The sequence below is a fragment of the Lithobates pipiens genome, unplaced genomic scaffold (assembly GCF_037356315.1).
Source record: "Lithobates pipiens isolate NorthernLeopardFrog02 unplaced genomic scaffold, aLitPip1_a1.2 Scaffold_8, whole genome shotgun sequence".
Lineage (NCBI taxonomy): Eukaryota > Metazoa > Chordata > Amphibia > Anura > Ranidae > Lithobates > Lithobates pipiens.
In genome coordinates this window covers 7,164,587-7,179,515 of record NW_027507903.1, presented here as the reverse complement: position 1 = coordinate 7,179,515, position 14,929 = coordinate 7,164,587, and the positions used below count along the sequence as shown (strand labels likewise).

General features: G+C 46.0%; 1 protein-coding gene across 1 annotated transcript in view; it reads left to right on the top strand.

Moving 5' to 3' along the window:
- IQCH (IQ motif containing H) overlaps positions 1-14,929 on the top strand; it is a 284,802-nt gene that overhangs the window by 6,081 nt on the left and 263,792 nt on the right. The window contains exons 3-4 of the mRNA XM_077469103.1: positions 10,273-10,370; positions 14,673-14,784. Of these exons, the coding sequence (XP_077325229.1) occupies positions 10,273-10,370; positions 14,673-14,784 (210 nt within the window). The remainder of the gene's footprint in view (positions 1-10,272; positions 10,371-14,672; positions 14,785-14,929) is intronic.

Below are 14,929 nucleotides of genomic sequence, written 5' to 3'. Positions count from 1 at the left end.
AAAAGAAGAACCCTTTACATTGGTGGTCAGTAGAAGAAGAACCCTTTACATTGGTGGTCAGTAGAAGAAGAACCCTTTACATTGGTAGTCAATAGAAGAAGTAACTTTTACATTCAGTGGAGAAGTTTCCCCTTAAATTATTATGAAGTGCCCTCTAACATTAGTTGTCCGTGTAGTACCCCCTTTCATTACTAGTCAATGTAGAGGTAACCTCTACCATCGGATGTCAGTGGAAAATTCTGCCTCTAATAGTGTGGGTAGGTTCTAGTGGAAGATAAATGTGCCACTTCTCAAGGAATCCCTCGCAACCTCTGGAGGAGCCCCAAGGTTCCATGGAATCCTGGCTGAAAAAGCCTGAATTATGCAGTAAAGATCACCCTATTACTCAAACGTCTATGCTATTTCAGAACGCTACTGGTTGCTAAGCCCTCTTTTACTCTTATATAATTTTTTAAAGACAAAGCAATTCTTTCGTATAAGGGTACCTTCAATCCCTAGAACCACTCTTTGTAGACCTAAAAGAGAAGGATGTGTAAGACTCCCGAACATTTTGCACTTTTATCAAGCCACCCAGTTTTTATTTCTGATTACCCTTCATCATACCAACCTCGTTCCCCCATGGATTTTTTTTTTTAAATCCCAAATGTACATCCTATTACCCTGCAAGTACTACCCCGGCTACCACTTCGTTATACTGTAGACCTGGAGACCTTAGCCCATTGATAAAACACAACAAACGGCAATATACTGTATAACATGTGTAGGGCAATCACAGTTTTCCTATGTAGGTGAACTAATAAATGTTTTTTTTTTTGTATTTTTTGGGTATGGGGGTGTTCTTAAAAAAAAAGTTTTATTTTTTGTATGTGTCTATTTAAATGTTTAAAAAGTTTCTTTGAATTTAATTTATTTTTTACATGACTTTATTTCTATCACCTAGGCTAGTGGTCATCAACCCTGTTCTCAGGGCCCCCACCAACAGGCCAGGTTTTATGTATTACCTTGGGTAGAATACTGCAATCACTGAGCAGCAAATGATATCACCTGTGTTGTATTTCAGTTATCTTGCAAAACTGGCCTGTTAGTGGGCCCTGAGGACAGGGTTGATGACCATTGACCTAGGGCAGTGGTCATCAACTCCTGTCCTCAGGGCTCACTAACAGGCCAGGTTTGCAAGATAACTGAAATGCATCACAGGTAATATTATTTGCTGCTCAGTGATTGCAGTATTCTAGACTGTATCTCCCCCAAGGTAATACATAAAATCTGGTGACCACTGACCTAGGGGACATATAGGTGACAGGATCTCTTTATGAGACATCCAGGGTGTATTAGTCTTAGCCCTTGTACACACGGTCGGACATTCCGACAACAAAATCCGACGGATTTTGTCCGAAACTGGTGTTGCATACACACGGTCGGACAAAGTTGTCGGAAAATCCGATCGTTTAGAACGTGATGATGTTATTTAGTTACAACGGGACTACGTTCAGGCTAGTAGCCAATAGCTTTGGTCTCGTAATTTGATCTGAGCATGCGTGGCACTTTGTCCGATCGGAATTCTCTACAAACGATCGGATAAACTCCGATCGGATCATGTTGTCGGAAAATTTCATAGCCCAGCTCTAAAACGTTGTCGGTCGGATATACAGATGGAAACAGTCCGATGGAGTCCACACGCAGTCGGATTATCCGACAACACGGTCCGATCGGACATTTTCCGTCGCAATGTCCGACCGTGTGTACAAGGGCATACATGCCATTTCCTGCCCATGAGCCGTTGAGCTCCCGCTGCCCTTCCTAGCGACGTCCACCATGTGGGACAGCGGAGCCCGGTGAACATGGCAGGGAGTTACATAGAGGGGGAAAGGCACATTGCGGTGCTTGTGGAAGTGAGCAGCAGCTACACAGCCCCCTTGTATCACTTCCACATTAAAAGAAGAGCGTCCGCTTGTTAAAATCACATGTCTGCGGCTGGTTAAAAATCTGAATCCCAAGCAAGTGCCTGGAGATTCAGATTACACCACCACCCCCATCCTGGCGCCCTAAGCCACCCTTATGGTTGCAATGGCCCTGCTAGCCTGTCTGCCTGGTGGAGAACCCACGGTTATTATAAAGTCTACTACTTTATACAACAACCCACCGTAATTTCCTGGTCCTGTGTTGAAGAACAGAAGAAAGCCCAAACAATGGAATTATTTTGGTATAGACAAATACAAAACTTAAATCTAGGGATGAAATAAACCCCATATTGTTTTTAGGCCTGTCTATATACTTCAGGAGGCCACGAGCTGATTACATTTTTATCTGCCCAACTGAATAAATTTCGGAGTCATGACCAACAGTTATACGTAGGTAGATGGGAAATGGAGCTTGGGCAGTCTGAGGAATGGCTCTGGAGAAACCTGACCTCCTGCTTCCTTGATGCCTATAAGGTAATAATGCAATGGCATATGGCCCCCTCTTGACTTTCTTACCTTAATTCTGCACTTTTAGCATTTGCAGGGGACATGTTACATATTTGGTGGACATGACCATTTGCTACCAAATTCTAGGCCAGCTTTTCTCAACCAAGATGCCATGGAAGTCATGGGTTCGTTCAGAGGCTACCAGGGGTTCCTAGAACAATTGGCAATTCATACCTTTCAAAGAGTGACCATCATGCTAATGTACTGTGAACTTTTGTCACGGTTAGGCCGCGTACACACGGGTGGATTGTCTGCCCAACTTAGTCCGCTGAACCGTGTTTCAGCGGACAATCCGCTCGTGTGTGGGCTTCAGCGGACTTTTTCAGCGGACAGTCTGACGGACTCAAGCCCCATACACACTATCAAATTTTCTGCTGATTTTTGTCTTCAGATTTACCAAAACCATGTAGTGCAAGGGCCTGCCTGATTGCAAACAAATTGAAACTCCTAAGGTTTGACCTCATATTATATGTTTTTGGTAAATCTGAAGGAAAAAATGAGCAGAAAATCTGATTGTGTGTATGGGGCTTAAGTCTTTCGGAATTTCCGTAATTTTGTCCGTCCAAACTTGGTTTTGTCCGTCCAAACTTGGTTTCAGCGGACAGTCCGCTCGTGTGTAGGCAAGTTGGACGGACTAAGTATGGCGCATGCTCAGAAAGGATTTACACGGCCGAAGGTTGCATTGCAGTGTATTGGACGTCGTATTTCTAGTCCCGTCGTACGTGCTGTACACGTCATCGCGCAAGCTTTCAGCGGACTGTCTGTTCATCGTGTGTGGTCAAGTCCGTTCATTCAAAAGTTGAACGGACTGTCTGTCGGATTGTCTGACGAACTTAGTTGGGCAGACAATCCGCCCGTGTGTACGCGGCCTTAGGGGTCAGGCTCAGAGACTAGTAGCTATAGCAGTAGATACCAGCAGGATGAGTACATGGGCACGTCACCCAAATGTATAATGCAGGACCACTGGAAGCACGTCTTCTAAGCACTAACTGGTATTCACCAGAGCTGCTGATGGTGGAGATGGGTTCTGCTATCTCTTAGCCCTTGTACACACAATCGGAGATTCCGTTGGAATGTGTCCTATCGGACTGTTTTGTCGGATAATCCGACTGTGTGTGGTCTCCATCGGACTGTTTCCGTCGGAGTATCCGTCAGACCAAGTTTTCCAACTTGTCCGTAAAATTTTCCGACAACATGCTCCGATCGGACATACTCCGACCATGTGTAGCCTACTCCGACGGACAAAGTGCCACGCATGTTCAGATCAAATTCCTAGACCAAAGCTATTGGCTACTAGCCTGAACGTAGTCCCGTCGTAACGAAATAACGTCATCGCATTATGTACAATCGGATTTTCCGACAACTTAGTCCGACCGTGTGTATGCAACAGTTTCGGACAAAATCCGTCGGACAAAATCCAACGGATTTGGTTGTCAGAATGTCCGACCGTGTGTACAAGGGCTTAGTACCAGGTTGCGGTCCTCAGGATCACCCCACCAGGAGGTGAGTAAATCGGGGTCCAGTAGCAGATATTTCAAGCAGAAGTGTAGTCAGAAAACAGGGCAAACGTCGGTAAAAAGTGGTTGCAGGATGGAATCAAGTGAAAATGTAGTCGAGGAACAAGCCAAAGAATGGTAACAAGTGGTAGTGAAGATACAGATGGCAGCAGGAGTGACAAGAGCGAGATATTGACTGGAGAGAGCCCAATAATCTGGAAAGCAGGAAATGCAAGGACATGGTTTATATCAGTAAGTTCATGGGAGGAGCAAAGGGTTTAAGGTGCAAGAGGCACAAGGCAAGATTGTCTAAGAAAGTGGTCTCCAAACTGTGGCCCAGGGGCTGGATACAACCCTTTTCTTGCTTCTATTCTTCTTCAGCCACTGATACAAGGCACTATTCCTCCCACTGACACCCATGATGGGGCACTATTCCTCCCACTGACACCCATGATGGGGCACTATTCCTCCCACTGACACCCATGATGGGGCACTATTCCTCCCACTGATACCAATGATGGGGCACTATTCCTCCCACTGATACCAATGATGGGGCACTATTCCTCCCACTGACACCCATGATGGGGCACTATTCCTCCCACTGATACCAATGATGGGGCACTATTCCTCCCACTGATACCAATGATGGAGCACTATTCCTCCCACTGACACCCATGATGGGGCACTATTCCTCCCACTGACACCCATGATGGGGCACTATTCCTCCCACTGACACCCATGATGGGGCACTATTCCTCCCACTGATACCAATGATGGGGCACTATTCCTCCCACTGACACCCATGATGGGGCACTATTCCCCCTACTGACACCCATGATGGGGCACTATTCCCCCTACTGACACCCATGATGGGGCACTATTCCCCCTACTGACACCCATGATGGGGCACTATTCCCCCTACTGACACCCATGATGGGGGACTATTCCTCCCACTGACACCCATGATGGGGCACTATTCCTCCCGTTGACACCCATGATGGGGCACTATTCCTCCCGTTGACACCCATGATGGGGCACTATTCCTCCCACTGACACCCATGATGGGGCACTATTCTTCCCATTGACACCCATGATGGGGCGCTATTCTTCCCATTGACACCCATGATGGGGCACTATTCCTCACACTGACACCCATGATGGGGCGCTATTCCTCCCACTGACACCCATGATGGGGCGCTATTCCTCCCACTGACACCCATGATGGGGCACTATTCCTCCCACTGACACCAATGATGGGGCACTATTCCTCCCACGGACACCCATGATGTGGCACTATTCCTCCCACTGACACCAATAATGGGGCACTATTCCTCCCACTGACACCAATGATGGGGCACTATTCCTCCCACTGACACCCATGATGGGGCACTATTCCTCCCACTGATACTAATGACAGGGCACTATTTACTAACAAGGCATTTTCTACTCACACAGGCTACAGTCAAGCCCCTTCATTGTCTGAAGGACAGTAAACTGGCCCTTTGTTTGAAAATGTTGGAAACTCCTGGTCTAAGAGATCCATCAGGGAGTAGTCCAGAATCTCAGGTGGCTCGGGAGGAAGAGTTACTGGCAGACACAGAAGAGATCTTGGGTTCAGATCCAGGTCCTGATAGCTGTAAATTTAGTAATTATTAAAAGGGGTTCCCTGAGCCTGAAAAGTTCTTTCAAAGGTTCCTCCATGTCAAAAAGGTTGACAGAGGCTGTTCTGGACCAAGTTATTCTGTCTCCTTAAAACATTATTTCACAAGGATATCCCTAAAGACCTCAGGCAGGCTCTCCTAAATTCTACATCTGATCAGTTGACTAAGAAACAGCAAACGCCATTGCCCATCGTACTTGGAGGGGAATTTGAAGAAACAACTTATCCCATTCCCGGAAGTCAACAATATCATGGTAAGCGAAAGGCTCAGCAGTATCCTGGAAGACAGACACAACAAATTCCTGAAAATCCGGGATCGTTGGATAACATTATATCCCCCCGGAAATGGAAACTGATAGTGCAACCTTTAATCCGCCTGATGTTGAGGGGAAGGGGCTGCTGAATTCTAAGCTCATTAATGACCAGGCGCTTTAGCTCCTAGCACATTCCAGATTCCAGTAGGGGGGAAAGTTACCACCAATGCTTCTACCAACCCCATATTTCAAATGTACTCTTCTACTTCTCCACCCTCAGACTCCGATTCTTTTTTTACAGGAAAACCTTGGTTTGAGAGCGTTTTGCAAGACAAGCAACATGTTTTAATGAATTTGGGCTTGATATACAAGTTGTGTCTTGATATACAAGTTGTGTCTTGATATACAAGTTGCGTCATGTCACAACCAGGGGCGGACTGACCATTGGGCTACTCGGGCACTGCCCGAGGGCCCCATGCCACTAGGGGGCCCCATCAGGGTTGCCAGCCTCAGTAAAACCCAAGATTATAGTTGCCCCATCTCTCCAGTACCTTCTCAGCCAATAGAAACATGTCTGTGTGTACTGTGTGTGTGATATTATACTGTGTGTGTGTTTGTGTATACTATGTGGCCCCATAATCTCTGATTGCCTGGGGGCCCCATAATCTCCTATTGCCCGGGGGCCCCATGAGTTGTCAGTCCGCCCCTGGTCACAACTGAGTATAAAAGAGAAGAGAGACGCCTCTAAGTGTAGCAATACAGTTACCGTACATTTAATGAAGGTACAACATTTAGCAACTCACATGGTTGATGATTAAAACAGACACATGTAAATATGCAGGCATCCAGGGTAAAGCTGTCCACATAGACCATCCTCCTCAATGCCATTGACGTCGTCCCTTCCACGCTGCGCTCCACGAGCGGTTCAAGCCTCGCCTTCAGATCGCTCTGCTGCAGAGTAGTCTTCCCAGTCATGATTGCAGACTGACAGATCAACCCCTGTACCGTCAGCTCTCACTGCTGTCAGTCTGCAATCTTAACTAGGAAGACTACTCTGCAGTAGAGCGATCTAAAGGCGAGGCTTGAACCACTCGTGGAGCGCAGCGTGGAAGGGACGGCGTCAATGGCATTGAGGAGGACGGTCTATGTGGACAGCTTTACCCAGGTGTCTGCATACATAGATGTGCCTCTTTTAATCATCAACCATGTGAGTTGCTAAAGGTTGTACCTTCATTAAGACCCCTTTCACAATGGGGCGCTTTGCAGACGATATAGCGCTAAAAATAGCACCTGCAAAGCGCCATGAAAGAGTCGCTCCTGTCTCTCCAATGTGAAAGCCCCCGAGGGCTTTCCCAATGGAGCGGTGTGCTGGCAGGACACTAAAAAAAAGTGCTGCTAGCCGCATCTTTGGAGCGGTGAAGGAGCGGTGTGTATAACGCTCCTCCACCGCTCCTGCCCATTGAAATCAATGGGCAGCGCGGCTATACCGCGGTGGTTTTAACCCTTTCTCGGCCACTAGCGGGAGGTAAAAGCGCCCCGCTAGCAGCCAAATAGCACCACGAAATTGACGGTAAAGCGCCGCTAAAAATAGCGGAGCTTTACCGCCGACGCACCCTCCGCCCCAGTGTGAAAGGGGCCTAAATGTAACCATATTGCTACACTTAGAGGCGCCTCTCTTCTTTTTTATACTCTGGAGCTCCTGCTGGATTTTGCTTCTAATCCCCTTGTGGAGGATTCCATTTGTGGATGGACATTTTATGGTTACACAACCCATCAGATTGCTATAATCTTTTTATATAGACTATAAACTGAAGGATTTATGAATAAATGGTTGTGGAACGAATTATCTGAGTTTCCATTATTTCTTATGGGCAAATTCACTTTGATATACAAGTGCTTTGGATTACAAGCATGTTTCCGGAATGAATTATGCTCGCAATCCAAGGTTTTCCTGTATATTATTTCATTGTTTTCTCTCCATGACATTACATTGTTGTCGGCACAGTGGTGTAGTGGTTAGCACTCTCGGCTAGCAGTAAGAAGGGTCGCTGGTTTGAATCCCAACCACAACACTACCTGCCTGCAGTTTGCATGTTCTCCCTGTGCCTGCGTGTGTTTCCTCCGGGTACTCCGGTTTCCTCCCACACCCCAAAGACACGCTGGTAGGTTAATTGGCGTGTCCAAAATTGGCCCTAGTATAAGAATGGGGACCTTGGATTGTGGGCTCCTTGGGGGTAGGGACTGATGTGAGTGTGTAATGTACAGGGATAGGGACAATTGTAGACACTCACTCAGGTTGAACTGGATGGACTGGTGTCTTTATTCAACCTTACTAACTATGCAACTATGTAACATCAATGATGTGCTTCTCTTACTGATTGACATTGCATGCAGTGACCACCTTCCCTTCAATGCCACTTCATACATCTATCTCTACTTGTTTTAACTTTGTTATTACACTTATACGTAGAAGCGCATGGATATAACAATTCTATAATTCTTGGCTAGATATATGCAAACGGTTGTCCTTAAAATTCCCTCAGATGCTATCGAATGATTACACTGTATGTGAGCGTTTATCTTATCATACAACGCTACTGACAGCCTGCTTTGTCTACATGTTTTATCTGATGTCATGCAATGGCGGTATCTCTTTGAAACTTTAAACGTGTTCTGACACATAAGAAAGTATGGACTGATTAAATGACTTTGCCTGATGCAATCAGGGCTGGTGCTTAACTATTTTGCACCCTAGGCAAGACCAGCTACTTGCACCCCCCCAAAAAATTAAAGGCTGCAAATGCAGCAACAGCTGGCCATGGCTGCGCCCTATACAGCAGTGAGCCCTAGGCGGGTGCCTAGGTTGCCTAGTGGTAGCACCGGCCCGGAATGCAGTTCATTTCCGCTATAAGTCTGCTGTGAAAGGTCTGCCTCTTCTTAAAGTGGAAGTAAACCCATCGATTTAATAGTTTCAAAAATCAGTTACATTCCCGGCATGCCGGAAATGCTAAGAGCCCTTTCACACCGGGGCGTTTTGCAGGTGCTATAGCGTTAGAAATAGCGCCTGCAATCCGCCCTAAAAAAGCTGCACCATTGTCTGTAGTGTGAAAGCCCCGAGGGCTTTCACACTACAGTGGTGCGCTGGCAGGACGTCAGGGAAAAGTCCTGCCAGCAGCTTCTTTGGAACGGTGAAGGAGCGGTGTGTTTACCGCTCCTCCACCGCTGCTCCCCATTGAAATCAATGGGGCAGTGCTGTAATACCTCCGGCAAAACGCTGATATTGTGGCGTATTGCTGGTGGTTTTAACCCTTTCTCGGCCGCTAGCGGGGGTAAAAACGTAAAAGCTTTCACCCCCCGCTAGCGGCCGAAATGCGCCGCAAATCCGACAGTAAAACGCTGCTAAAAATAGCAGCGTTTTACCGCCGACGCTGTGGGCGGTATGGTGTGAAAGGGGTCTTACTGTCACATTGGTTGTGCTCTCAACCAAACTGTCAAACCATCCAATGGTTGGTGTCCTAACTGATCAGCATCATGACAGTTGAAGATTAAACAGAGGCCAAGATGGCAGCTTCCTTGTCTGAAAACGATATAAGGGTTTACTTCCACTTTAAAAATCACCCAATTATTTAAATAAGTATTGCTCTTCAAAAAGTTGTAACAGACGAAACGCTTAGGGTGAAGTCTGCAATGATGCGTTGTATTTTTAATTTTTTTTTTTTACATTTTTTTTAACGACTTGGGGCCTTCCTACCGCAGACATACTGCGACAGAGCAACCCCACTTCTCCGGATCACGTATGCGTACATGTTCCGTTTCTTTCTGCGTGTGTGCCCACCGCCCTGGCTGGACTGCAATGCACTGCAACACAATCCAATCACCAAAACCCAATTAATGTCACAGAAATAGATATACAACAGAATGAATATCTCTTATGTCTATAAGGGCTCTTTTCTGTCATTCGCTCAGCAGATCAGTGGGTGCCAGTCATAAATCATTGTCCGGGACTCGCTGATCGGCTTGTGCTGCAGCGAATTGGTCGGCGGGTGCACACACGCACACCCCCTACCTGGGAAGAAACAGAACACGTACGTGTACTTGATCCAGTGCAGTGGGGTCGCTCTGTCGCAGTATATCTGTGGTAGGGAGCCCCCAAGTGGTTAACAAAAAAAAGTAAAAAAAAATAAAATACAACACATGATTGCAGACTTCACCCTAAACGTTTCGTCTGTTACGTCTTCTTGAAGAAGTACCTATTGTACTGTCTTCTCTTAGGCAGAAATTTTGCTTTTAAATGTTTTGAAATGTCTGACAGTTTTGCTTTAACCTCTAAAAAGATAAAGAATATTTAAATATGTTTTGTTTAAAATGTAATGTAAATGTTATTGGCTTGGCAGAAGCATACCCAGGATTATTTGGCTTACATCAGCTGCAACCCAATGACAATCCTCCATGAGCAAAGCAAAGACAAGTATACTCCACGTGCATTGAAATGGTAAGTTATCACATACAGTATAGGAGGAAGTAGGTGTCATTTTACTTGTTCTAATGCAAGGTTAAAGCGGAACTAAACTCTCTCAAGCAACATGAACTATTTCTAATCCTTATTCTGCTATAATAAGTAAATAGATAGGAAGGAAGATTATATTCACTTGTTTTAAACTTTTGCTTTTAACATTTTCTTCTGTGTCTTCCTGGTTTCTGACCTAGGCCAAAATTATGTCATCCATTACAGGAGTCTTCACGGGAGGAGGGGCTTTCTCAACTAAGCACACCCTCCTGCCTGCATGCCTGAGCTAAGAGCAGATGGATTCCAAGAAGCAGTGGCGGGCCGTGCACTGTGGGCGGGCGCCGCCCCCCATCCATGCTCCTGGCCCCTTTCAGGACCCTGGAGTCATGGATTCCTATGCCGGGGGAGCGGGAGGGGGTGGTACTTTTTGAAGCAACTGATTAGAGCCAAAGTCTCTAATAGGCTTCAAAATAGGGTGGGCTCAGGGCGCAGAGAGTTTGTCCTGTTCTCACCTAATTGTGTGATGATGGCGAATAAATTTTCGCTATTTTCACGCTAACCTTCCTCCCTGCCAATCAGGTGGCACAGCGTCAGACCTGTTTCCTGATTGGATAAAGCGCCATGCCACCCTTTTGGATGCCTGGCGCTTAGGAAGAGGAGCGGAGGAGACACACACTGGAGCAGAGGTCGCTGCCACTCTGGTGCACGGTGAGGAGCTACTGCCTGGCGGTAAGTGCCAATGGGGTCTGTCAGAGCCGCGAGTATGGGGGGGTTGGATGTTGGGGGTGCTGCCAGAGCCCCGAGCCCCATGATTGGGGGGGGGGTCGGTGGGCACAGTGGCTGGATATGATGGCCACAAGGGGCTGCATATATTGGGCACAAGTAGCTGAATATGATGGGCACAAGTGGCTGCATATGATGGGCACAAGTGGCTGCATATAATGGGCACACATGGCTGCATATGATGGGCACAGTGGCTGCTTTGATGGGCACAATGGCTGCATTTTATGGGCACAGTGAGGCTGCAATTGATGGAGAGGTGTTCAGTATTTCTCAGTATGTTTGCGCTCCCAAAAAATTTTGAGCACCAGCCGCCACTGCCAGGAAGTAAATCCTACATGAATCATCTGCCCTTACTCAAGATGGCCGCAGCTATAAATGATAGGCTGGCTGTTTTTTAAAGTGATTTCTCAGCAAAATAAAGCATGGAGACATGGATGGAAGGGCGGCGTTTGCTTTGAACGTTAAAAATGAATTAAATGAAGTTTTCAGTTTGCGGTGCTCAGATGCAGATTAGTTCTGTTTTAGTAATCGCCTAGAGTAATATAATGATGTGGTGAATGAACATTATAACGCGCTGCACAGATGTGTTGTAACCGAAGGTAACCAATGACACTTTTCAATAGCTTTTACGAAGTTAGTGTATGGAAGGCTGACCTGATGACAATGGTTATCTCACTTATTATTTAGTAAATTAAGGCTTCATTAGGGCTCGGTTCATATATATGCGAATCGGTGGCCATTTTTAACAACATCCGATTTGCATAACATGTGCATTGGACTGGCTTTCTATGGAGCCGGTTCACACATGTCTGGGGCGGCCGGGGTCCGTTTCTGAAAAGGGTCCTGTGCGATTTTGGGTCCAGTTTAGGTGCGAATTCAAGTAAAAATGCGCACCTGAACCGGTGAACAAAACCACACTGGACTCTAAACTGCAAACTGTGAACCTAGACTTAGACATGGTGGTGTTTAAAGTGGTTGTAAACCCTTACAAACCACTTTGACCTACAGGTAAGCCTAGATTAAGGCTTACCTGTAGGTCCAAGAAATATCTCCTAAACCTATACGGTTTAGGAGATATTTACAAAAAGACAGCCACTGCTGTCTACGCACTGGGCAGGCCACAGATCACGGCGATATGCCACTTGTGTCGGCTCTGTGCGCATGCACGGGAGTGACGTCATCGCGGCTCCGGCGAATCACAGCGCCGGAAGCAGCGAGACCCAAAAGTCACTCCGGGATACATGGCAGCGGCGAAGATGAAGACTGAGGACCGCTTCGGGGGCTTCGTTCTCAGGTAAGTTATTCATAATGAGCTAGTATGCTATGCATACTAGCTCATTATGCCTTTGCCTTGCAGGTTGCATTTATTTTTTTTTTTTTTAATAGCCTTTACTTCCTCTTTAATGATATATAGGGCTCATACAAAGTTTACTTCACATATAACGATCGGACAGCAAAAATTTATTTCAGTAAATAAAATAGTTTTAGGTCAATTTTTTTTTTTTAATGCCACCTGATATTAGCAAAACGGTTTAGAAAATGCTAAATTTCAATAACAAATGCAGTAAAGTTCATTTTAAGGCATGCAAATGCAATAAATTACCCAATTATATAATAGTGATCTCCAAATAACAAAGACAAATTACAACCAATGCTGCTAATTAAAACCATAAATATGAAAACCAGTGAAAAGGAAATACAGTATCTCACAAAAGTCAGTACACCCCTCACATTTCTGTAAATCTTTTCTTCTATCTTTTCATGTGACAACACTGAAGAAATGACACTTGTCTACAATGTAAAGTAGTGAGTGTACAGCTTGTATAACAGTGTAAATTTGCTGTCCCCTCAAAATAACTCAACACACAGCCATTAATGTCTAAACCGCTGGCAACAAAAGTCAGTACACCCCTAAGTGAAAATGTCCAAATTGGGCCCAATTAGCCATTTTGCCTCCCCGGTGTCATGTGACTCGTTAGTGTTACAAGGTCTCAGGTGTGAATGGGGAGCAGGTGTGTTACATTTGGTGTTATCGCTCTCACTCTCTCATACTGGTCACTGGAAGTTCAGCATGTCACCTCATGGTAAAGAACTCTCTGAAGATCTGAAAAAAGAATTGTTGTTCTACATAAAGATGGCCTAGGCTATAAGAAGATTACCAAGACCCTGAAACTGAGCTGCAGCACAGTGGCCAAGAGACCATACTACCGGTTAAAAGGACAGATTCCACTCAGAACAGACCTCGCCATGGTCGACCATAAAAGTTGAGGTCACGTGCTCAGCGTCATATCCAGAGGTTGTCTTTGGGAAATAGACGTATGAGTGCTGCCAGCATTGCTGCAGAGGTTGTAGGGGTGGGGGGTCAGCCTGTCAGTGCTCAGACCGTACGCCGCACACTGCATCAGATTGGTCTGTATGGCTGTCATCCCAGAAGGAAGCCTCTTCTAAAGATGATGCACAAGAAAGCCTGCAAACAGTTTGGTGAAGACAAGCAGACTAAGGACTTGGATTACTGGAACCATGTCCTGTGGTCTGATGAGACCAAGATAAACGTATTTGGTGTCAGATGGTGACAAGCGTGTGTGGGGGCAACCAGGTGAGGAGGACAAAGACAAGTGTGTCTTGCCTACAGTCAAGCATGGTGGTGGCAGTGTCATGGTCTGGGGCTGCATGAGTGCTGCCGGCACTGGGGGGCTACAGATCATTGAGGGAACCATGAATACCAACATGTACTGTGACATACTGAAGCAGAGCATGATCCCCTCCCTTCAGAGACTGGGCCGCAGGGCAGTATTCCAACATGATAACGACCCCAAACACACCTCCAAGACCACCACTGCCTTACTAAAGAATCTGAGGGTAAAGGTGATGGACTGGCCAAGCATGTCTCCAGACCTAAACCCTATTGATCATCTGTGGGACATCCTTAAACGGAAGGTGGAGGAGCGCAAGGTCTCTAACATCCACCAGCTCTGTGATGTTGTCATGGAGGAGGGGAAGAGGACTCCAGTGACAGCCTGTGAAGCTCTGGTGACCTCCATGCCCAAGAGGGTTAAGGCAGTGCTGGAAAATAATGGCGGCCACACAAAATATTGGCACTTTGGACCCAATTTGGACATTTTCACTTAGGGGTGTACTGACTTTTGTTGCCAGCAGTTTAGACATTAATGGCTGTGTGTTGAGTTATTTTGAGGGGACGGCAAATTTACACTGTTATACAAGCTGTACACTCACTACTTTACATTGTAGACAAGTGTCATTTCTTCAGTGTTGTCACATGAAAAGATAGAAGAAAAGATTTACAGAAATGTGAGGGGTGTACTGACTTTTGTGAGATACTGTACATTTCTAGGTGAGAGTAGTAAGCAAATCTATTGCCGTGGCTGGTCAGGGGTGTACTCACTTTTTTGACATATTGTATGTCAAATAAACAAAGAAAGTTGAATGTTGGGTGTGAAAAGTGACCTACATCGGCGTGATATTGAATGTTTTCTGCCTTTATAGGGGTCCTCAACTGGAGCCTGCAAAGCAAAACCAGCCAGTTCTATCAAATATTCCGGGGACAAGAAGACAACCTCTAAGCACAACTCTAAGTCACATCTCACCAGGGCAAAAGGTTAGTTCACAGCCGCCATTTTTTAACATTTAAAAAAAAAAAGTGTGGGAAACCAAAATAATAAACATACATACCCACCTAAATGGCTGCAGCGCCGATCTGATGCTGCATCTGTTCCCCGCCAGCTCTACACCGAGAACTGAGC